The 25,435-nt window shown below is 41.3% G+C and overlaps 1 protein-coding gene across 1 annotated transcript; it reads right to left on the reverse strand.

Moving 5' to 3' along the window:
- Positions 1 to 963: 963 nt before the first annotated feature.
- Positions 964 to 25,302, reverse strand: GTF2B (general transcription factor IIB). Its single transcript, XM_056355556.1, has 7 exons — positions 25,176 to 25,302; positions 22,488 to 22,594; positions 11,042 to 11,175; positions 4,226 to 4,372; positions 3,960 to 4,089; positions 3,030 to 3,311; positions 964 to 1,470 (listed from the first exon to the last, which is right to left on the reverse strand). The coding sequence occupies exons 1-7, from the start codon at positions 25,220 to 25,222 to the stop codon at positions 1,337 to 1,339; spliced, it is 981 nt and encodes a 326-aa protein (XP_056211531.1). The 5' UTR covers positions 25,223 to 25,302; the 3' UTR covers positions 964 to 1,336.
- Between the last annotated feature and the right edge of the window lie 133 nt (positions 25,303 to 25,435).

A 25,435-nucleotide genomic window follows, 5' to 3' on the forward strand; every position in this document is an offset into this window, starting at 1 on the left:
TATTTGTTTAAAGAAAAAAAAAAAAAAAAAAATGTTGAGCTGCTGCTTTTCCATAGTCCTGCCTGGCAGAAGAGGATTAAAACTAAACCAGCAAGGAAACACTGGGGGCTATTGACAATTAGTGCTATTGGCACTGGACACGCACCATCCCTCCGGATGGCTCAGGACCAGATGCACAGCAAGCTGACCCCTCAGCTGTTCATTTCGGTAATTAAAATGAATTTGCACCTGTGATACAAAATTAACTTGGGAACCAGAAGCCTCCCAGTCAAGTACATTTGTGGCTTTGCACACAAAGAGACACTGTCAGGAGGCAACTAGTTTTTCAAGCTGTTAGTTTGGGGAGGGCTGAATAACTTCTGCCTTTACTCCTCGGCACCTGGTGCGTAATTTCAAACAAGCGCTCACTTCAGAGGCAACTGCGCCAAAAGCTTAACCGCTGCCCAGCCAGACCGCAGGGTAGGCTGACGGGTCAGAACATTTAACAGAAACTTAACTAGAACTAGCTTTTACCTTTCTTTGTACAGTACCAAGCATCACAATACTGTCAGGAATGCAACTGAAGGAAGAGCCCTTATGTTTCCCTTCAGCTGCTTTGTCATTATGTCAAATTCACAGAAGCAAAGCAGAGACACATCAGTGAGAATCGGGGAGACCATGCCAAGGATGTGACTAATCCTTTTACAACAAATTTGGAAATCTTCAGCAGCAGTTGTGCAAATATTCAAAGTGCTTTTCAGCAACTGCTTGCGTTCTGGGTTACATCACCCACACCACAGCTAACTACAAAAGCAAAAGCCACACTAGAGATTAAACACTGTCAAGAAAGCGAGCGTTTAAGCAGCCTTGTGGCCAAGTCCGTAAGCAGGAAGCTAACCCTACCGTTCTGTGGACTGCATTCCCGCTCTCAGCATGCGGAACAGTATGTGCCTGTCAAATTGCAGTCATTCACAAGATGGTAAGTGTTTTTGGAAAACAGTTTATTTGGGAATTACATAATATTTTAAATTTTCCAAAATACATCTTACGAGATCCCTACAAAAGAAATCTACATAAGTACAACAATATGAAATTAAGTTTGTTGCAACAATCATTAAATACTTACTTCCACTAATATATACATACAAAATGCCAAACTGAACTTTTTTACCCTTGGAATGTGTGCTGTCTTCCAGCAGTTATGCTCCATCTCCATATCCTCCAGTTCCACAACATGAAGACTCAATATTAACACTTTGTACATCCTTTATTATAGGCAAAAATCAAAAGTTTGTTGTTGGGTTTGGTTTTGTTGGGTTTTTTTTAAATGAAAAATTAAAAGTAACACTCTGCAATTTCACAGCTGTGGTAGCTTGTCTACGGGGGTATCAAACTTGAAGTCTGCTGGGAAGAGATCTGGAGCTCGAGGATAGATCAGCCTGTACGATTGTCTAATCGTAACATCAGCCACACCAGCAATATCACCAATTTCTAAGATAAAAAGCAGAGAAGTGATTAGTTTTTACTTTTGACATTCGCAATGAAGAAACCAGCAAGCATAAATTCTCGAGCAGTGCTACACACTTAGCTTAAATCCTAACTCTCCGGAAAGGCTGGTAAAAATGGTTTTAACGACAGTGACTAATATTTTGCATATATAAGTCTGCCTTCTCATGTGCCGTAATTAAACTTCTGCTATTAATCTTGAAGTAATATTTTCAAGTTGACCGAGGATCAAGACTGCAGAAGTCATCAGAAGCATCTAGTCCAAAGTCTACATGTGCCCAGCAATATTCTAATAAATTATCATCAAGATCAGGATCTTCATTTTTGCATTTGACTTAAATACAAGCAGAAACAGCAAAAATCTTAGGCATAGACAAAAAGCAGTAACTTCAGCTAAACGTGAAATGCATTTACCTTACAATGTACAGAGAAGTAAGCCGGCAGCACAGAGCACCGTTTAACGAGCTGAGAAAACACTTGTTTGAGATGCACAGAAACTCTAAATTTATTCAAGATTTAACCAAGTTTGGATTTAAACCTTGAACTGTGAAAGCCTTCAGCATTGTCCGAGGACACCGAAGGAGCACGGAGGCATGTCTCTATCTACGGCAGGCAGCTGAATTTTGTTTCAACGATCACTCCTCTTAAGACACATAATCCAACAGCCCAAGGCGAGTGAGGATGAAGGCGCCGTACTGCTTGGGCTCTACATCACTCACACGCCCAGGAAACTGCCAGCACGACGAAAGCTCCAGGGGCTGAATAAGCTGTGATTAGTGCAGAATAAAGCAGCACAACCTGACAGATAAAAGCTATTCTTTACCTAAAAGCAGCTCTCCACTACGAAATTGCTAGATTTTTAACATTTCTAAACAGGACGAGACACATCAACAGAGCTTCCACAGCCAGCTACCAGCAGTTGGATCCATTTGTCACACCAAGTTCTAACCCCAGCAGCCTCTGCTCCCTTCCTGCCCCGTACGCTGCCCCCACACAGGCCTGTGTCTCTTGATCCCCGGAGGCACAGCCATGCTGCTCCAAAGCTCAGGAACAGCCTGAACTCTCCGTCTTTACCATGGGCTCGCAAGAATCAGGGAGCATGTACCAATCTAGGCGATTCCCTGGCTGCTAGGGTTTAACCACTCGGCGTACTCTAAAGCCAGAACACTGCCTGCCACTGCCCTCAGGTTTGCGTTGGGAGCATTTCAGAGCAGCACAACGTACACATGCAAATACTAGCACGGGTAAAGTTAAAATTAGGCTCATTTGAATGCACTGGTCTATTGCATTCAAGAATTCAACCCCTAGTGCCAGAATAAAGTAAATTCTGTTCACGCTGAGCATAGCCAATTGCTCAGTTTTCATTTTAGGGAGCGGGAGATGCTGGTTTGGTCCTTGCTGTGTGCAATGAGAACAGCACTTCATCACTACTTTGCACAGACCTCATCCAAGTTTCACATTAACATTGAATCCTCTTTCAAGCAGCAAGACATGGGGAAGGGAAAAAAATGGAAAAAAAAAAAAAGAAAAAAGTTAAGACTTACCTTTCTGTGTTCTTTTTTCTGCAGAAGCTTGTGATGCCATGTAAATGGCTGCCGCTGCTACAGAGATAGGGCTTCTCCCAGGAACCAAATCTAATTCTACAGCTTTACGGGCAATATGCGTTGCTGCCATTTGTACTTGTTTGGGAAGACCCAGATTGGAACAGAATCTGGACATGAAGTCTCCAGTTGTAATCAGATCAACACTGGTTTCGAGAGCTTTCAAAATAAGTTTAAAACACCGGCCTATTTCCTTCTTTGAAATCCTGGACACCGCACATATTTCTAAACAAAGAGTAAAAATTTAGCCTTGACAGCATTTACTCCCCCAAAATAATATATTGAGAATCAAACTTGATTAAGACCCACAAAAAAGGCCAATATCATGAAGGTCACCATCACTAAATAAGCTTCGCACGTTAGTGAAACTTCCGAATCACTTTATCGGTGCACATTTTTCAAAAGGGGATAATTAAGACAGCTTGCTTAATAAGGGAAATTTGGTACTCAATGCCAAAAAAAGCTGCATCCCTGACAGGGAAAAGTTACACATATTTACTGCACAATTGTTGGTTCAAACTCAGTTACAACACTGCCCACCATCCTCCAATCAAAGCAATACCTTTTATGTTTCACCAACACTCAGAATGACTTTCAACTGCTGCATTAAGACTAAAAAGCTTGAGAGCTTTATTATAAATATATTTTATATATTTATAATATATACAAAGTAAGACTAAAAAGCCCGAGAGCCTGCTAACGTCACAAGTATAACACATGTCCAGACTCCCTCCTACCCTTCCCCAATAAAGGTGAGCTGTAGCTGAGAAGAACCAACTCAAAGTCCAGGAATGAGAAAGCCAACCTCGTACAGTGACAGTAACTAGACCTGTACTTCACAGCAAAATTGAATCTGTATCACTGAAAACTTACCTTTAAATGTTCTTGGAACACCTTCTTGCCTACAGGCTATGTAGAGACAAGCAGAAGCAATAGCATCATTACTCCTTCCCTTCAGGCTCTTTTGCTCATACACTTGCTTGAATAAATTATTTGTTCGATCCTTCAATGCAAGAAGACTAAATTTAATTAACTCTAGGCCATTTAATTAGCAGCAATATCAAAAATTCATGTGCTCATTATATTATGCTAACTAAGTCAATGCCAGAACAATTTAAGGAAGGGAGACATGAACTTACAACTATATTTCTAGGGAGGTTGATTCTGTCTGCCATGTTCGTAATTTCTTTAAAAGCATTCATCATTGCCCGATCAGAGCTGCTCATAGTTCTGCGATTTTGGTACTTTGAATTCCCAAATTCATCAAAACTTGCTGCACCTGTGCCCTGAAAAGAAAAAAAAAAATTTTGTCAATAAAATAAAGGCAACTTCCTCCTCGTTTCAAGAGTAAACATCTTCCAGCTTTATCCACCTTAATTCGACGCATTCAGTTGCACAAATAACCATCACTGAAGTAAATCATACAATCGAGCACTGTTCCAAACATCAGGTTCTATACTTTACACAAGTCTCAAATTGTGAGTTGATTTCCAAGGACCACAGATTACGCAGGGCTTTTTTTTTTTTTTGCTAGCGTCACAGTAGTTTAAAGAATGAGTAATACGTAGCCAACGTGTGCACCTCAATACTCCCGTCAGCAATGCTGAGGTCCAAGATTAGATTTTATGCAACCCGTATGTTATCTGGGCTGCATCTGCACTGTGGCAGACTGGCGCCTCAGAAAAACAAAATTTTATGGTCAACTGGAGACCAGTTGTTACAATGATAACTCAAATAGGAAAATGAAGGCATGAGCAAAGACAACATCCAAACCAATGACCTACTCAAAACCCATTTGATACTGTGCCTGCTAGCACCTGCAAGCCTTAATTGTGGCAAAATGTAAATATCCATAGACTCCGCCTTTACAGGAAAACCACAGACCATTTAAAAGAAAAGCTCGAGGTCTTAGGAAAAGTAAGAGCCACCAACTCAACCTGGTAACTTCAAAAGAAGCTTCCTAAGTGCCTTTTTTTTTTTTTTTGTACCTTACAACCGATAGTGTAAATTGCATACTTCTATTAAATATGCCATCAATTTTGCCCAACTAGAAGGGTTTAAACTGTCTTCAATCGGCCATCAATCTGAAACACATCTAAAAAAAATGCCATGTCAGACCAGCAACAGCTGATGACAACAATGTGGCCTGTAAGATCAGAACAGCAACATCTGTAATTTATATTGCCTACTTACATGTTTACTGCCAGTGTGCGGGGCTACGAGCTCTCTCAGGCAGAAAATACTTCTTCACAATTCCACATCATGCGTAGAAACCTGGATTCCCTGAATCAGCAAGCATTTATTGCTTTCTGGCACCTTCAAACAATTTAGCTGGGCAGGGACACCCGACATTCATTGCAGACAGATTTGGTCATTTAAACAGGCTGATACGGTGGCTGCTGCAGACAGACCGCTCCGCTGTTCTGTTTTGCCAAGAACAGTAAGCACAAAGCAGATCTAGATCTCTGGCTGACTGCTAACCTGGCTATTCACACCCAGCACTTGCACACAGAGTTCTCAAGTTAAGAAGTCAGCAACCTATGAGGACGCCAAGGGGGTACAACGTGGGGCCAAGACACAGCGAACAAAGGGCAGACCGCACCCGAGCACCTCCTTATTCCTCCCAGCTGCCCAGAGGGAGTCAGAACTCATTTCTTCTTTCCTGTACAGTGTTCTTAGGAATTGCCCTTATATTTTACAACGGCCTATGATTCTGTAACCTTTGTGGTGCACATCTGCATTTAATACATGTTCTTTGGCTGACGCTATTAACGCTCGCTCTTGACCATTCTCTTACACTGTCCCACTTCCCTCACCCAAGGACTCCACTACACATGGGCTCAGTGGATACCTCTGCTGTTGAGACCTGTATCTGTCGGCACACACACTTTAATGCTGCTGTGGAGACCGAGGACTCCAGCACAGAACCCTCCCTCACAAGTTTCGGTAGCCCCTTGAATAAGCCCTCTATGACAGATGCTAGAATCCAAGATCATTATTGGGCTTTTTTTTCCTGCTCCCTCAAACATCCCCACAAGTTAAAGAACCACGCAGAAAACGATCCTGGCACCAGCACAGCAGAAAGCTGCTTCAAGGGCAATCCTACTTCCCTGACTCGATGAACACTATCCAAAGGTCCCCAGCAAGGTTTAAAAGCAAACAAAGAGCAAGAATCAAGCACAACAAACCTCAGGCCACAAAAAGCATTACAAACATCTGCAACACTAGATCTTCCTTTCATAGATTACATCCCAACAACTTCCCTTGGCCCAAGTTATACAAAACACCCAAGTCTCAGAGCAAAAGGCTCCTTCCTGGCCATCACTCAGACCCTTGCTCCCAGCAATGCTTTAACACAGCAGCGTGCATCACGGCCTCCTAGACCAGCACCACACACAAACTTCACAGGGACTGCACATGCTCATGATCTTGCAGATGCCAAAAGAGTGACCAGAAACAAAGGCCTATCAACCCCGACAGCAAGGCCCCAGTCCTTGTCTATTCAGGCTTCACAGCAGAAAGTTCTTTACCAGGAAACTGCTCTGTCCTGTGCCCATCAAGTATTCCCCTTCACCACAGGTATTTTCCCTGGTCCATCTACAATGCCTAGATTTATTTATTTGGGTTTTTTTAGCGGTTCTCCTAAAACTCTCATTTTTTACTTTCTTGCTGGTACTTATGGATTCCTTTTCCTTTGAATGTTTGCTCATGTATACTGGAAACTAGCAATGCAGCTATAGGCAAGTACTGTTAGCCAAAGGACTTCAGCCTGTCGGTATGAGCATTCTCCAAGAGACATACCCAATATACAGCTCACAACTATAAAAGGGTTGGAAAATACTCTTCAGTCTCAACCATCCCAAAAACCCACAGCAATTCTCCCTGCATTTACTATTTAAATGTACCATCAACTTTCCTTCTGGAGCTTTTCAATTGAGGGACAATGCTTTGTTGGCTTCAGCCCTTGACAACCATGTTTGGAGTCCCTTTTCCTTCACAGGGGAAAAAAATAAAAAAAAAAACCAAAACACACAGAAGCCACAGTTTAAACTGAAATCAAACAGATTTTAAGAACTCTGCATTTTACTGTTGTGGCCTGAGATATCTACTCATACCTTCCCATCTCAGCAAGAAAAGTACTTGTCAAAGTCAGGAGTTCCACCTGTTTGGCTTTCAAACAGAGCAGAAACCGCATGGATACACCCTGGAAACAGCCTCAAAAGACAAGAGTGAGAAAACACGCTGTCCAGTAAACTGTGGTAATCTCTGAAAGGGTTCAATGGAGGTCAGGCTTGCAGTGCTGGCAGCCGACAGCTTTGTACCCTGGTGTATCCCCTTCCATAGCAGAAAGCAGAAGGATCACCAACATCATTCACATCATTGACTTGGGGTTATTCACAGCACCAAAGAATGCCCCCAGAGCCGGCAGCCTTCTTGCCCAGTACAACCAGTTCATTATATAGTCTGATGGATCCTTCTTTTCCGAGCACCAGCCCTTGGTATCTTGGCACTGCTTATCAATACGGCACTTCTAGATCCAGGCCACACAGGCTGACAACAGGCAGCTTCCTTTCCGAGGCGTCTGATCCAAGGATAGAAGTTATACCAAGAGATTGCACTGGGTTTCTTGTTCAACCAACCTAAATTCTCTTGTAGTTGCAGTCACTACAAAAAGGAATAGATTCTACAAAGTGTGACAAAAGACAACTTCTTCCACAAGGTAAGTAGCAAAACTCAGTTTTCTTTTAAATTCATATAAAAGCGTTCCTTATATCAAGGCAGATCTAGAAGCTGTTTGTTCAGTTATTTTTCTTGGATTTTACAGAAGAATTTGAGAGATAACTATAATATTCTGGCAATCAAGTCACAACTAATGCCAGAACTCACCATGTCTCCAACTGATCTACACCGTCACCTGATCAACTGCAGCACAGTATCGACTTTCAGGTACTGTTGTGTGCCAATATCCTCAAGATCTGCCTGAAGAACACAAACCACTTCCACCACAGCCAGCTATGCTATTCGTCCTCCTCTTCACAGACAAATTATTCTTTCTTCCAATGCAGGCTGCTGCTGTCTCAGACAGATGGATCCCTTAAATGCTAAAACCAATTAGGAACTAATCCCTTTGCACGGGCAAAGCAGCCACTCTTTGGCTGCTAGCAGATACAGACCACATACCCCCAGCAGAAAGGAGTCCCAAAGCAGCCCCTCCTGGTTTCGAAGAGGAAAGAGTGACAAAGCCATCCTGTGAAGCGGAACTGGCCCCCTTCTTTTACTACTTCAAGGCAACAGCCAGTCACCAGAAATTACTGTTGTAACTGGCAGGTAGTTCAGACCCCATTTCTACCTGCGTTCCCAGGAGTTTACAATACATCACTAACATGGCGTGCCATGAGAATTATCCATGTCCTCTTTTGGATTTTCCACAATACGGGTTGTGGTTTGGGGGGGGGCAGGGTGTGGTGTGGTGGTTGGTAGTAGGGGTGTTGTGTGGCATGGATTTTTGTTTTAAAGATTCTATTATCATCTGCAGCTCAAGCAGAAAGGAATACTTCTACTCCTTGTCCCATGTGACAGGCTAAAGCAATCTCTGGCACACAAATTTGGGGTCCACTCCAGGCCATTCTAAGACTTGTCGTTAACAGAAAATAAAATCTTACCCTGCTTCATTCTCTGGGACCCATGAAGGCTATTCTGTACCTGTTGGATACTACTTACATTCTTCATTACTACACCAATTTCACCCCTGTTCAGCCACTGTGCATATCTAGGTCAATCCTCATCCCAGCCTATTGCCGGCAGGGACTTTAGAAGACTGCTTGAGAAATGTACTATTTCCTTGGTTTAGTTATTTTTGCGGCAAAATTCATGCCCTTTCTGCACTGATAGGAAATTTCTTCAGCATCTTCCGATATCAGCCATTCTCTCCCTTTCAAATGACTGAGGAAAAAAGCAGATCCTGATACAGAGTTCACATCAATGAGCTGACACCCCAGAGGCCCTGCTCACTGGCAAGACAAACACAGGAACTCTCGTTCAGAACACATCCTGGCTTGTCAGAGATTCCCAATTTACTGTAGAAAATAGGGTGTCTCTTCTGTAATTCCTCCCCATGCAAATAAAATATCCATGGTAGGACAGACAGACCCCTCTACATTCTCCAACATGATCCTGGCAGTTCCAGTACTTGACTTTTACTCACAAGTCTCATAGGTTAAATCACACCACAGTGATGTTTCCACATCTTGTCTTCACTGAATGGCCCTCTGCTACACAAGTTAGATCATGCCTATTCTGAAATGTTCTAGATAACAGCAAAACTGTTTCATTAAATGAATGTGCATCTCTGAAAAATTCTAGATTTCATTGAAAACCAAACTTTTCACCAACATTTATGTCTTTCTCTCACTGAAGCTGCTATCCCTCTTGTTCTAAATGAGGATTTGAACCTCCAGAGAGAAGAGGGTTAACACCACAGCTCACCTGGATACAAATTCTATCTTTAGCTGAAATACCTTTTGTCTTTTTCAACAGGAAGGTTCTAAAAGACCTCAGAAGGTCATTCTACCTACTGAATCAAATTGAGCTCCCAGAAACAAACCCTGTATTTACACAGTCCCAAAATGAGACAACAGTGTAAACCTGGAGCAAAAAGTCCAGTTAGCTGTCTGTAAAGGTCTATTTCTGATCTCTATCATATCTGACCAAATCAGTGACAGAAATCCAAGCCCTGAGAACTACAACCTTTCTGGACCTATACAAGTGACATTAGAACTCCAGTGACTTCTACAGCACCACTTCACAGAGCTACTTAGCCACGCCTGGTTTTTTAATGAAGCAGTGCAGAGATTTGTTTGCCTAAACAGAGCCCAGAAGCCACCATAATGCACCCTAAAAACGTAGGGGGCAGCAGTGCTTGGTGTTGTCCAAAACACAAGCATCTACTTGGACAATACTTTGCACAGAAAGGTTCTTTTTCACCAATGGTGAAAGATTATCTGTCCATATCAGTACTCACTAGTTGACTTCATCTCTTTGAAGAATCCTTGGTTGAGAAGTATGGTGCACACTCCCCTATACGTATCCATACATATTTTGGTATGTCTACCTCTTCATCCTAGCCACATCACCGGAACAAAAACTTCTGAGAAATCCTGGTGCGCATGTACAACACACAAAGCAGCATTACATTTTTAATTGTTACTTAGCAGCAACTGGACCACCTCTCATGAAACATTCAAAAAGTCCACAAAAATCAATTTGGGTCTGGCAGTAAAAAAATGTAACACAAAGTACAATGAAAACTTACCTGGGTCACTACTTCACTAAAGGGAGTGCATTTGCACCGTTAATCTTGGTGCAAATTAATCTTCATGGGAAACAGCAAGATATGGCTGTACCACTAAATTTCAACTTAAATATACATTGAATACTTCCTTCTGGAGCACTCTCACCATGAAAGAATTCTACATTTAGTGCTTCAGCATTAACAGGAAGAGTATGTACACCACGCATGTAGATCTCCAGGTCTCCAATATAAATCTGATGCAGATTTTATTACCAAAAAAAAATGGTAATTCAAGTTAGGCACTACTAGCTAGTGAGACCTCAAAACTAAGTATCTGTTATTTCAGAATCATCTTAAACGCACACGTTTTGTTTGCCAAAGCACGTCTTTAAAAGATTGCAACACCAGCTTTTCTATTTATAGCCGCTTACCAAAGAATGGCAAATAACGCCACAACACTGCAAACTTTTCTTTTGTTGAAGAGGTCAGCCCTTTCCTGCTACCCCCAGGAAAGAGCCACATGTTACACACCACAAACCTAAGAGTTCAGTTTAAACAAAATTCCTCTGTAAACACATTCTCCAAATAGTTTACCTATGGACATACAAACACGTACGTGACAAAACCACTCACACTTATTAAAATTAAGTATTTTAAGCATTACCTTGCCAATCATTGTACTCAAGTCACCGTCGCTCAACAAAGGATTCTGGGTATCCCCAACTCGAGACGGATCTTTTGTTGCTTTGTCATTGCTGAAAGTTCTCCACTCTGACCCTACGTCTATGACCCGGTCACCTGAGTTCACAGAAAGCAACAGTCTGCGTTAATGTAACATTTTGAAATATTTCATGAAACATTAGGTTACACAACCTGAGCTCTCCCTTTTAAGATGGCAGTCTCCTGGCATTCCCAACAGAACAGTAACTTGCAAGACAATGGACCAAAACTTGGTATTTACACATTAAGTTGAAGGCAATGGGGAAAAAACCTGCAACTAGAGCTGCACAGAAAACATAAATAACTGAAGAAATGCATCCAGAATGCAAAAAGTTACAGTTATCCTTAAAGCATCATGGGGTCTTCAACACACACAAGACATCAAGACCTTTATTTCAAGCTTGACGTCACAGCTGCCTACAGATGTTCTCAGGGCTTAGACAAATGAGCAAGTTATTGTAACTTAACAAGTTCTCTCACATCTGCCATGTGTCCAAAGTGCACATGTGCATTATCTATCATGCACAATCTCATTAAGCTGTAGTAAATCACTTCTGTGCACAAGCTCAGGTCCTTGGTACTCTGAAATACACCACTGTCCTGGTTTCAGCTGAGATACAGTTAATTTTCTTTTTAGTAGCTGGTGCAATACTGTGTATTAGATTTGGTGCAAGAACAAAGCTGACAACACACTGACGGTTTTAGTAGAAACATTACCTAGCAACAGCCAAGTCAAGGACTTTTAAATTTCTCAGGCCCTGCCAGCAAGGCTATAGGGGCACAAGAAATTGGGAGGGGACACAGCCAGGACAGCTGATCCAAACTAGCCAAAGGGATATTCCATACCACAGAACGTCACACTCAGTATATAAACTGGGGGGAGTTGGCCGGGGCCTGCCAGTCGCTGCTGGGGGACTGGCTGGGTGTCAGCCAGTGACTGATGAGCAACCACACTGTACATCACTTTTGGGTTGTTTTTTTCCCTTTCCCTCTGGATTTTCTTCCTCTCCCCTTCCCTCTCCTTATTGTTATTACCATCATCGTGTTATTTTATTTCAATTAAGTTGTTCTTATCTGAACCCTCAAGTTTTACCTTCCCCCCCCCCCCCCCCCCCCCGATTCTGCTCCCCATCCCACTGGGGCAGAGGGAAGCGAGCGAACAGCTGTGTGGTACCTTAGTTGCCAGCTGGGGTTAAACCATGACAGCCACCTTCTAACCCACTAATAATGACATTTTGCAGCTCAATTCTTGTTCTCAAAGGGAGATCTGACCCTGTGCAACTCCACTTACAATGCTTGACAGTATCAACGTGCAATATATACACACAACTATTTCTTCTTAAACTCAGTCTACTCTGTTATACCTGGAAGAGTTTAAATAAAGATTCAGAGTAAGCAGAAAAAGCACTAAATCCAAATTCTCTGAACAAAATAACTTTACTTGCAGTCCTCTATTCATCTCACATTTATCTAAACCAACTTTTCAGATTAAGAAATAACTCTAACCAACATTCTGATGCAGGTAAAAGCCCTGCAAGTCATCACAACAATACAGTCTTAACAAAAAAAAACCAAACACCCCACACATCCCGCCACCACTGGCGGCGCAGTTCATTCTATGCACAGGTCTGGTAAAAGCTTCATCTCAAAGGTGTTGTTTCCAGAACAACACTACAGGAATATTTTTTAATACATGTACAAGAAGTACACTTTTCTTAGTTTTTGCAGTAAAGCAGATTACAGCTCTGTGCAGGGTATCTGAAGAAACTGCAATATAATTGTCACCCTGCTTTGCTAAACTTGCAGAAAAATTTGCTACATTTATCAGTGTTTTAAGCGTGTTGTGAAAGAAGTGTCTGCAAAAAATACGTACCACTGACTACATGAAAAATTTCCAGTATGGAAGTCTTAGTATGAAACCACAAAGAGTGATTTCACATGGTGAAAACATAAGCAGACAGAAAAAAAAACACTCTGCAAACAATGGTAATACAAGATATGAAGCTGAAGAAAATACAGGAGCAATGGACAGATGGTGCAACTGCACAATTACTTGGTGGGGGGGTATCTATTCTGGAGTGGAATTATTCTGAATGAAGGAACTTTATTTTTAACACAGAATATGCTTGAAATTGAAAGCAGCCAACAAACCGTAAGTCGTCACCACAACCAACAAGAATAAATTTAGGTTAGAGGTGTTCTCATCAGTATTTGCTGACATGCTCACAGCTATGCTCCACCTTTATTTACTGCTCTGATGAAAACCAGGAGGGGGTGGAACAAAAATTATCAAAACCTAGAAGGTTAAGAATACAGCAGCAGAGTAAAAGGCAGCACAGATCCATGCTTTCTGCTACAATGGTCTCCCCTCCTTGCAAGCTTGAATTAGCAGAGTGGTGCTCCTCTAGCTCCTGGAGTCTCTGTAAATATTTGATTCAGTAATGCTCCTTCTATGGCCTAGCAGTAACTTTACTTGAAGACAACCCCCCCAATACTGTTTACAGCATCTAAAAAAAGCAAAATGTACTTAAAATTCTGGCATGGTATAAATAGAACACTGAGTACAGGGCAATGATGTAATATTTTTCCACACAAGTGGGAATGACCTAAATGACTCACTCAGGGATCTGCCTCTTGTGAGTTATGAACCATTCCTGCTCTAACAAAAAAGCGTTATATCACTGCCTGCTTTGGCAAACGTCTTACAAACAGAGGATTGAGACTACTATTTCAGAGTGAGAAAAGATTAAGTAGAACAAATCACTGAATATAAAGCATTTGTGTAATTAAGATGCAGTATGCAAATATCTTTACTTTGCCAGGAGATCTGCTAATGCAGAAGTTTTTCTGTATACTCAGTGTCTAATGTAACAGGTCCTAGGAAGTGCATCCCTCCTTCAAAAGGCTTCTATAAAACCGTGACACAAGCTACAACTATTAACTAAAATGGAATAGGCCAAAAGGTTTCCATAAATGGAAAATATACTCAACTACAAGCAGCTAATTATCCCATCTGATACCAAAAAAACCCGTGGCATTTATTATTTTTAACTCTTCAAAACACAAAAAAAAAGTTGGAACTGTGATGTTATGATAGATGCAATTAAGCCCCACCCTAAGTAACTGAAAGAAAACCTTAAAATACTAAACCCTGTCTTACAAAAAGCAGTGTAAGGAATCAGCCTTGAAAACTGGTCCCGAGTTAACATTCCAAGTCCTAAACTGAATTTGCTGGGTCATACACAATGGAAGCACCTGGAAAATGGGTCTGACAGTCAAACATCAGAGTCAAAAAAGTTCCCAATAAGTACCTTATAAAATAGTCTCTGCTTTCTCACATCATTATTATATTGGTTTTGGCAACAGTATCGAGCTCCGATAAGTATGGGAGTGGCTGCATAATCCCTTCACTACTTCCTTTTGATGCAGTTCTTTTGAACAAAAATAAGCTTCACTAGAAAGGTTACATTAGACACTCCTTTATTTAACCTTCATCAAGCACACGAGTTCGTCTCCTCAGCTTCCTCCTCTGAAGCACATACCAAAAAAAAAAAAAAATGCAGTTTACAGGACCCAATATTTATGGAACCCATATCCAGATTGATATCCTGAAGCATCTTTCTGAACATACAAGTTTTTCCTCCATTGCCCCATTGCATTTCATAAACTCTTCCAGTATTCAGTTACTCTTTAAAATAAAAGTCTAATAGACTAACACACAGGCTGTAGTAGAAATCCACACTGCAAACTTCACTGACTCAGTTACCCACCATCTGAAAAGCTCATTTAGTAAAATGCAGAACTGTTATTCAGAACGGAAAACCTCAGACCAAGGTTAGTTTTCTTCACAACTGCCAAATGCAAAGAGCATGAGCTACAGAAATGGAAGAGTAATGGCTTAAAATATCTACATATCAAATTATAAGTTTATTCCCTCCCTAAAAAAAAAAAAAGGTGATTTTTCAAAGGAATATATTTTCATTCAACAAGCCCCGATTTTGCAATTACATTACAGAGAAATAATACCAGCTATTTAAATGTTGCACTCCGCTTGCAGTAACACATAATACACACATATTTCGTTCTCTTTCTGCATTTGGTATTATCTGTTATATGAAGACAATATAGCTGCAAATTGAAGAATTTTAATCAAAACAAGAAATAGGATGAAATTCAAGCATCAAGTAATGTTCTCTTCCATATCCAGTCTTGAAGCAGTTTTGAGAAGGTACATTAAGTCTTTTTCAGAGAAGCTCTAATGTTAGCTGAACATTGCATCAAGTTCTACATATTATTAACTAATATTTTAATTGTAACATAAACATGGTATTTAAGTTTATTGTACCGAAATACCAATTGTTTCTACAGAATGGTCCATTCTTACAGTTAGTTAAGGAATCTGCTGCCATCTAGTGAGCACATACATTAAGACTTTTAATTAAAAACACTTTACAGAGCCAAATTGAAAAAATGTAGAGAGAATTACAATTAATTTCAGTCAACTTCTTATTAACTATAGTAACGAGGTGCTGAGACAAACTACAATGGAAAACCTAGGTAGCAGACTACAAGCTGAAGAGGATGACAAAGACACGTAACTGCACAGAGCCAAGCTCAACTAAGCGTTCTCTTTTCCAGGCGAACAGTGCCAGCTCTCGGCCTCTCCTCATACAGAAGATGCTCCAGTCCCTCCATCGCTTTCCCAACCTTCTGCTGGACTTGCTCCAGCAAGTCTCTATCTGGTACTGAGGAGCCCAGAGTTAGACACAGTACTCCAGATATCTACTCTTCCACATTCTATTTATTAGCTTACACACTGCCCCATACAGTAGTACTCAACTTTATAGCTTCCAAAATATAAACTGAACTTTTTTTGTTTTCAGTTTTAGAACTTCTGTTTAAGACCAGATGTATTAGATGTTACCAAAGAATAAACTCCCGGGGGGGGGCAGGGAACACCCATGCCCACAATTTTACTGAGATAGCTTTTTCTCCAAGATTTCCAGCCTTTTGTAAAATAGCAACTTTTTTGGCAAAAAGTTATCTTGTTTTCAATACATTGTCACCATGACAAATGTATCATCACCAACAGCAACACCAGCCTATTCACAAGACTCAGCTGAAATAAACAGAACTAGAACAGGCTTTGAGATGCTAAACAAAACCAAGTAACACACACAAAAAAAACACTGACAAAAAAAGACACAGAAGACTTTTGACTAGTTTCCAGACATCAACAACATCATACTAGTAGCAACAGGCAATTATGGATTTAAACAGACAACTTAGTACTGCAGGTAAACCACTGTTACAAGAGCAAAGGCTTAGCAGCTCCTACATATCAAAATGATGACAAATGCAAAAGGACTTCCAGGCTTCCTAAGCCATCAACTTCTTGTAATAGAGGAAGCAAATGAGTAGACATGTTTAAACAATCCAGTGGACAAGTCTGGTCAGTTGAAGTTACACCTTTCCAGGACTTGTGGTCTTTGAAAGACAAACAGCTCAAGTACTTGTGAAGGATGCTCCAAACTATAGAATCTCAATGAAAAACGTTGTGCCTGATCTACACTATATCACAAAAATAAGAGGCTTTTGACTCTTGCATCCATCAGGGTTGTTCAGATTATTTATAGCCCTTATCTGCCCTAAATCACTCTGCCAACTTGACACTGAAGTAAAAAATTTACAAAAAACATACCCCAAATTGGATGATTCAAAATGTTACTGATACTCCACTAGACAAATTAGCACTTCAACTAACAGAAGCATTCTTCACAGCAGCCCTCAAACACCTTCGGTTCCCAGCTCAGAACCCACTAGAGAGTCTCCTCCATCCTCCAGGCGATTTCATGCTAGGAGCAGTACTTATCGCAGAGCCTGACAAAAGATGCCAACTTTTGACATCCAAAGCCTAGGTTTCCACTGTGACAAGCGTTCTTGCTCTAACAACAAGAACCATCACCCTTGTCTTTAAAGTTGAAATGGGTTAGACTTAACACAGACTATTTGAAATGCTGACTCAAGAAGGCTAGCAAATGACTTTCTTAATATTACAAATTCCCTGTGTAAATCAAGCATCCATGAATGCTCATGCAAAAAAGTCAACTACTACTTTAGCTACCAGCATCCTTCATTATTAGCTTTCCTGTGGATGCAAAGAGTTTTACATGCAGGGACTAACTTTTGCCAGATACTTTTCAGTGCTCTGGACACCCAAGTACAGTAACCAGATAAAAGGTGCTAATACACTTCCATACCTAACGATTTTTTCCTATTTCAGTAATATTTTACATCGAGATTTCACATTTCTTTTTTAAATGTTGATAATACACTCAAAAATACTTAACCAGGAACACACACCCCGAAGAAAAAAGATTTTTCACCATTTGGAGGTGTAAAGATACTAGAATAGATGTAACTGCCCCCTACTGGAGTCAGAAATACTTAAGCACCTTCTCCACTTAAAGGATACTACCAACTGCTTTTTAAAAACAAACAAAAAACAGAAAATTTTCTTCCGTTTTCATAAAATCACCATCTATGTATAAATGCAATCAACCTTATCCCTAATAACAGACATCCTGAACAACGGACTAGCCAGAGAGGCAATTGTGAAACCCCTTCCTACTCATGTGCTATATCATAGAAGAAAAAAATATCTGCGGCACAGTTAAATCTTATCTATCCTTCACAGACCATACCTGAATTTAAGATGCATCATTTAGATCACAACCTTTTCAGAAGCATTAGTGTCCTGGTTTCAGCTGGAATAGAGTTAATTTTCTTCTTAGTAATTAGTACAGTGCTGTATTTTGGCTATGATGTGAGAACAATGTTGATAGGACAGATGTTTTCAGTTGTTCCTGGGTAATGTTTATACTAAATCAAGGACTTTTCGTTTCTCTGGCCCTGCCAGCCAGAGGGCTGGAGGGGCACGGGAAGCTGGGAGGGGACAGCTGACCCAAGCTAGCCAAAGAGGTATTCCATACCATATGACATCATGCTGAATATATAAAGTGGGGGGAAAAAAAGAAGGAAGGGGCATTTGGCATTACGGCATTTGTCTTCCTGAGTAACCGTTACGCGTGATGGAGCCCTGCTGTCCTGGGGATGGCCGAGCACCTGCCTGCCCACGGGAAGTGGTGAATGAATTCTTTGCTTTGCTTGTGTGCATGGCTTTTGCTTTACCTATTAAACTGTTGTTATCTCAAACCTTGAGTTTTACATTCCTTTCCAATCCTCCTTCCTATCCCTGTGGGTGGCGGGGAGTGAGCAAGAGGCTGTGTGGTGCTTGGCTGCCGGCCAGGGTTAACCCATGACAATCAGCCAACCAAATATTCTGACAGAACTTTGCAACAGCCTTACTGCCGATCATAAGCTATTGAACCACTTCCCTCAAAATTCTTTAACTGAACACTCTTCATAGAATACATAGAACACAGAATCAACATCTGAATATAGGTCAATCTGATTCAAAGCTTTAAGCAAGTTGATATACGTCCAAGAAGTCTCACCAGCTGAAGACAGACTTCTGTTTTTTTTAAGAAAGCTATCCAAAAAGACTCCATACAAGAACACTGTTCTCTAAGCCATATTACCTGCCTACTGAAGCAGACAGGACTAAACAGTTAAAGTCACTTACTACATGCTGAAAATAAACCTCTCACTGCTTCAACTCCTGCACACAAAGACAACATTTAATGAAACTATAGAATAGTTTAAGGGAAGTCTTAGGTCAGAAAGGCATTCCTATCTAGCCGAGACACTACACAGCCACACATGCCACTAGACTCATTCTTAGCCCCCTCTGAAATTCAGCTCACCGCCTTGCTACATCAAGAAAATTCAGTGCTTTGTATTCCACTTCGGTTCTGCTTTCTTCAGCCTCTTCTGGCATATCAGCTGACTTCCAGCCTTTTTTACTGCCTAAAAGGTAGTAAGCAAAATATTTGCCTGTCAAGAAAGAGGATTTACTAGCCTTGTGTTCTTGAACAAAATGCTTCTCCCCTGCCAAGTCTGTCTGAAGAATGAGATATGGTCAACATTTTAAATGAACACAGAACTAACTACTTCTCCAAACCCCAAAAACCTCTCTTAGTGAATTCTCAAGGCAGCACATGAACAATTACTATACCATATATCCTAGAATGATTTGAGAAAAGTATGTATAATAAAACACAAGATTCATGACAGCAAATATACTTGGACAGACTAGTAAAGTTTCAGATGCACATCAATCCAGATTAATAACAAGATTCCATGGATAACTGCAATTTAGGTCTCTGACTGCCTTTCACGCAAGAGGCAACTAGCAGGAGGAAAGGTTAACAAGTTGGAAACAGTTACCATGAAAAGACAGAACACAAGCTAATCCAGGAAAGGTAACAGTGAAAAGGCAGATGAGTTTTTAGTAGACTGAAGCTGTATTGTGAAGCAGCAATAAAACAACCACCAGCTTCAGTTATACTGGACATTACAAGATTTAATTGTTTTAATACTGCACAGCAAAACAGTACAGTTCACTTAGAACAAGCAAAAAATGCTGTGCAAATAAAAATAAGCATCCTGGATTTAACTTGAAATTTCAGTCTGAGACACTCGGAACACCCCCTATGAGTACAAAAACCCTTTGACTGAAAATCTTTCTCAAAATCCCAATATACAGCTCTGCTTAAGACATGGAATTCAACTGTTAGAAGAGCTCCTCCTCCTCGCCTCCTGCTCCCTCCAACTTTTCTACTGCTTCACCCTTTCAGCAACAGACCTTTATGGCTGAGGTTGCATTTATCAGTGTAATAAATGCAACCTCAGCCATAATACTAGTTATTGATTTCACCTCATATTCCCAGAAGACTATGCACCAGCTATTTTATCCTATGACAAAGTTTTACATTTAATAAACTCACAGTCTGTCCACAAATGTGAAACTTTAGTACTTCCCCATAGCAAGCAAAAAAAATACCAAGTGGAAATACTTAGTTTAGTCAAAGACTCTTTACTCTTATTTCACTTAAACTGTATTAAAAAAACAGTGAAGTCACATCACCATGTACTTTACAACAGTAAAGTAAATGCACAAATTCAGCATTAGCCATTCTGTTCCACGTACACCAGCAGTGCTCTGCAGACACCAGAATCACAGTATTTTCAAATAAACATTTAATACTTCTCTGGCTACAGAGTACATTGAGTCTTTGGGGTTTAACTATTCTAATTATTCCTCTTCAGTGATAAAGGTCTTACTAATTTTCAGCCAACCTCAAAACACATTCTTATTGAGCCCTGTTCACATCAGCTACACATCATGACCTATATCAACCTTGAAAACACAAATCCACAACTTTTCTATGTAAAAGCAGGAAATTAAATCACTACTCTCTTAAGGGGAACGTGTATCACTGAATCTGTAACAAAAAAGTAGGAAGTGTTCTCATTTGGAAACAAAATGTTGTCTTCACTCCTTTAAAATGCTCCTACTTCATACACGTCTCCAGAAAACAGACATCAAGAATTGGATGTTTTTCTCCTGCTCTAAATTTCTTACCAGACTAGAAAAGAAAATGCTGAACGTTCACATTTCTGTTTGGTCATGCACTCTTCAATTATTTATCTTCATCTGATTTAATTAGTTTTCCAAACTAGCTGCTAGATACCCTAGCTAATGAATTGGACACATGCAGGTAAACCAAATTGCTGAAGGAAAGCAAGACAGAATGAGAACAATCAACACAAAAATAAATGTTGAAGCCTTTTAGCGATAAATCCATAGAAAGACCTACTTAAAAAAACACTGAACTCTTAAAGAAAAAAGACTTTTTACCCTACCAGTAATGCTGGCTGTAAAGGACTAAGACCATTTTAAACATATTTTAAAAATTCAACTCAGCAAAAGTTTTTATAAATATTCTAATGATTTTGTTCATCAAAAATGCTGACAACGTGAACTAAAGGAATCTCCAATGATGTTGATTCAGAAGAGACCAGAGAGTAAATCTCTAAAGCAAGAACACCTTGTGAGTAGGCAACAGAAGGCACACCAAGTGAGACTTCTCAAACTCAGGTTCTAAAAAATGAAATGTATTAAGCAAAACCTTTCCCTCTTCTTCTAAAGCCAGAAATATCTAAAAAGTTATGAACTGATCAAGATGGGCTTTTCTAAGCTTTGGTTCAACTTTTATGGTAGCCACACAAAGACCTGAACATGGACCAAGCTACTTTTAAGCAGTAACTTCGAAGCCTATTACTGTATTTCAATTGGAAATATTGCTGTAGATATTTGAATTTTTAACCAGCAAATGTATTACAATTCACTTATCTTTACCAGATTTTTTTGCAATTTAAACAAGCCCTTCTTTTAACAAACCAAGTAACAATCCTCCCTCTTGCCTTTTACATGGTTTCATAATTTTAAAATATTTGAGTACCAGTTTCCTTTAACATTTACTTTACAGCTATACAGAAGTTTGCTTTTTGCATAAACAAGATGCACATATTTTAGTCACCTGGCTAAATTAATACTGCTTTTGCTGCAACTTATTAAGGCTTTAGCTTTACACTAACAGCTGTATGAAAATTTTTACTTGGGTGCAAGACAAGAGCCAAAACAAAATCACCACAGTCTAGGAGACAGGATTATAAAACTATCTGAAATATTTAGCACCACTGGATGAATCACGTGAATGTGTACCCTCAAAACAGAGATTTTCTTTTGGTCATGGCATGTTTAAAAAAAATAATTTATTGAGTTAGGTTTAAACAATCATAACATGAGCATGAAAAGTTTCCCAGGCAAAAGGAATAAAGATAGTAAGATACTCATCCTAGAAAAGATACATAAAAATAAATATGCAGCATGTTCTATGACAACGTGGTTCTCTCTCCCACTCAAAGACAATGCCTAAAAGGCCTTTAATTTCAAATATTCCTTTATACTTAGAAATATGTTTTAGCCTGTGGAAGTTCTGCCACATGAATAGAGTAAAAGAGCTCAGCAAAATTCAGAGGAAAAACTGCATATTTACTTTGGATAATATTAAAAGCCTTAGGAGAAATAATTAACAAAAACAGGTGCTGGCAAGGATATCAAGAGAAATCCTTTAGGGCAGAAGATAACCTCTAATGGCAAAGAGGGATTAATTTTTTTTTTTTTTTTTGGTAAGCAGACAAAGAGCTTTTATTACATTTCTTATACTTGCCTGACTGAAACAACAGTCATGATTAAAGACAGAATACTGGACTAGACAGCACAATAGTCTAATTCAATATGGCAACATATTTTAAATTTTCAATCTTTAAAGAGAGTTATCATACACCAGTTTTGTGGGAAAACAATCTACATGCACGATTTTAGTTAAATACAATTCCTAAAAATACGAATAGCTACTTACCCACTACTAGTCCACACTCAGAACAAATCATATCACCAGCTCTGTAATCCTCTACTAAAATGGAATCTGGATGATTTGGGCAAGTCACTCTTGGAAGTACATCCAAACTAAGGGAAAAAAAATTAGAAGTGTTAATTACTTTTAACCAAGCAGGCTGCAAATCCAAAAGCCTAAGAGTTCCTTGCTGAAAAGAACACTGTAGTAGTACAGAATTTACAGCGACCTGAATGATAAAACATTACCCTGAACAACTGAACTTCACCTTTTAAATACTGTAATAATACATTTGACAATCAAGACTTCAGATCATCTTAAATTCCAATTTTTTGTGATGTATCTTGTACCTAAACCACTTCAAATTACAGCATGAAAAATGTAAATAACAGACATAATTAAGTGCAGTCTAATTCACAGTCTGTTACTAAATGAGGATCCCCAAGAAGTTTGTGGTGATTGTTTCATTCCAAGTGAGCCTTCTCACTCGTTCCAATCAGGTCAATGTTACTTACCAGGTCCTTAATTCAGGAAGTAGTACACACACTATATATCAGAAAATAGCCGATTCTACCACTTTTTTTTTTTATTTTCATGTATTTGAAGAAAAAGTCTCATTTTAAATTAAGCAACTCATTAATTGTGAGACCTTCACAAAATACAAGCAGCTCGTGAAGGGGATTATGTGACAACTGCTTCTTATAACAGGCATCCGTCCCACATGCATCTTCAGGAGTTACAGCAGATATAAAAAACTTCCTATAAAGCATTAGTTCTATTTAACACAACAGCTTTTAGCTACTGATTACAGTAAAAACTAATTGCTTTCAACCAAACGTTTTTAAACCAAACACCAAATTCAAGCAAATTCTGTTAAAACTGGTAATTTCAAAATTGGAATAATAAGTATTTACAATTGGGGTCCGTATATTCAACAAAGCCATTCTGCCTGAGCTAAAAAGCAGAGAAGGTACAAAAGCTGGTAAAATAGAATTTGTTGTGAGCACCCATCAACCTCAATCTGACCATGCAAAAAAAACCCCTTCTAATCCTTTCAATTGTAGAAAATATCCCATTGAAAGCGTAATTAATCAGAGTTTCCCCCTTTCAGACAAGTCCATTATTTCAGCCTATATTATTTTTTACTTTTTAGGTGTTTCTGATGAGTGAAAAAATAACAAAAAAAACCCCACCAAAAAAACCCAAACATTTTAATCCAGTGACTGTCCAGAAAAATATCTAAAACTTGAAACCAAAGTTGAAAACCAACATCGCTATTACTATTAAAGCCTCCAGAAAGAACATGCACACACAAGATCTTCAGATGCAAATTATGTTCAAAATACTACATAAAAGCTCTTTAAATTACTTTCCTTCTCACTACTCCCAGCCAGTAGTTTCATATGACAAGACAAAACTGTTGACAAAGCATGTGAAGCCACCTGATGTTTGTCATTACGCACATGGCTAGTGACACACCGAGCAAAAGAAAAAAAATAAAATCAAACCCAGAGGCCTGAAAGCATGCTAACATTGTTTTGTTTCAGACTTTACCTTCGCAAAACATTGTAACAATTAGCTTTCCTATGCCAGTTCTGACCCATTTACTTGGCCGTATATTTTGCACTCCTTGTAACATTACAGCTTCAGCATGCTGAGCCAACTATAGCAAAGGAAAAGGCATGGCACGCGTGTGAAGGTCCGTATCAGCAAATAGCTCCCGAGTTGCAGTAAGACACTGGGAAGCACTCCCTGCATCCTAGGACAGGTTCTGCAGGAGTAAGAGTCGCTCCACAGCCCGCTCCACGAGCCATCCTTCATTCCCAACTCGAAAGAAACCCCCGATGCACCTCCAGGGAAAAGGACTAATTCGGAGCCCGAGACCCGCTTGGCCACTGAACGGTGGCTGGTACGGATTTAGAAGCCTAAAAGCTGCTGGCAGGACCCGATAACCTGGAGCCACGCCAGGGAGCTGCCACCTGGGCTCGGAGCGGCGGCCGAGCGGCACCGGGGGCTCCGCGCCCAGGCGGTGCCCGCCCGTGGGATACGGCGGGAGGCTCCCGCTGCCCGCCCGCCGGCCCCGCACCGCGCCCGCTGCCCGCCGGCCCCCTCCGCCACAGCCCCGCGCAGCGGCACGGAGGGACGGCGCTGCCGGGGTGAGAGCTCGGCCCGCAGGAAAAAGGGCTCGGTCACGAGCGCCGGCATACCGAGCTCACGGTAACGAGGGACCCCGGAATTGAGTCACAAACGGCCACGAAATCCCCTAACGCGCTCGCTTCCTCTCGGAGCGCTACCGAGCAGGAACGCCGCCCCAGCTCGGCCGCCGCGGCGCTCCCGACCTCCGGCCGCCCCTCAGAGGCCGCTGGCCCGGGGGAGCCCGGCCCGGCCCACACGGGGAAGCGCAGGGAGGCCCGCCCCCGTCCCCTGCCCCCGCGGGAGCCGCACACAGCACGGCCCTGAGAGACGCGAAACCCGAGAAGGGCCGGCGCCGCCGCCAACCAAGCCGAGGACAGCGGGGCCGGGCAAGGTCGGCGACGGCCGCCGGTCCCTCCCCGGGTGGCGGCGGCAGAGACAACGCGGCCATTTTCTCTCCTGCGCCCCGGACAGGAAGAGATGGCGGAGACCCTCCCGCCTCCCCCCTCGCGGCCCTCCTCCGCACGGGCCCCTCCGAGCGCCCAGGCCGGCCTCCCGTACCGGCTCGTGGACGCCATCTTGCCGCCCTCCTGCCGCAGCGCCAGCATACACTCAGGCGGCGGCGCGTCGTTCCCGCTTATATAACGGCAGCGGTGGGCGGGGCCCGCAGGCGCTCGCTACGGGTCGCGCGAAGGGGCAAAGGGACGCGAAGCGGCCGGCACCGCCCTTCCCGCACGGCCTACGCGGGGGCGGGGCTGCGGGTTGGGCACGGCCCGGCCGGGGGCGACTGGCGGAGCGGGGCGGGCTGCCTAGGGGCAGGG

The sequence above is a fragment of the Falco biarmicus genome, chromosome 11 (assembly GCF_023638135.1).
Source record: "Falco biarmicus isolate bFalBia1 chromosome 11, bFalBia1.pri, whole genome shotgun sequence".
Lineage (NCBI taxonomy): Eukaryota > Metazoa > Chordata > Aves > Falconiformes > Falconidae > Falco > Falco biarmicus.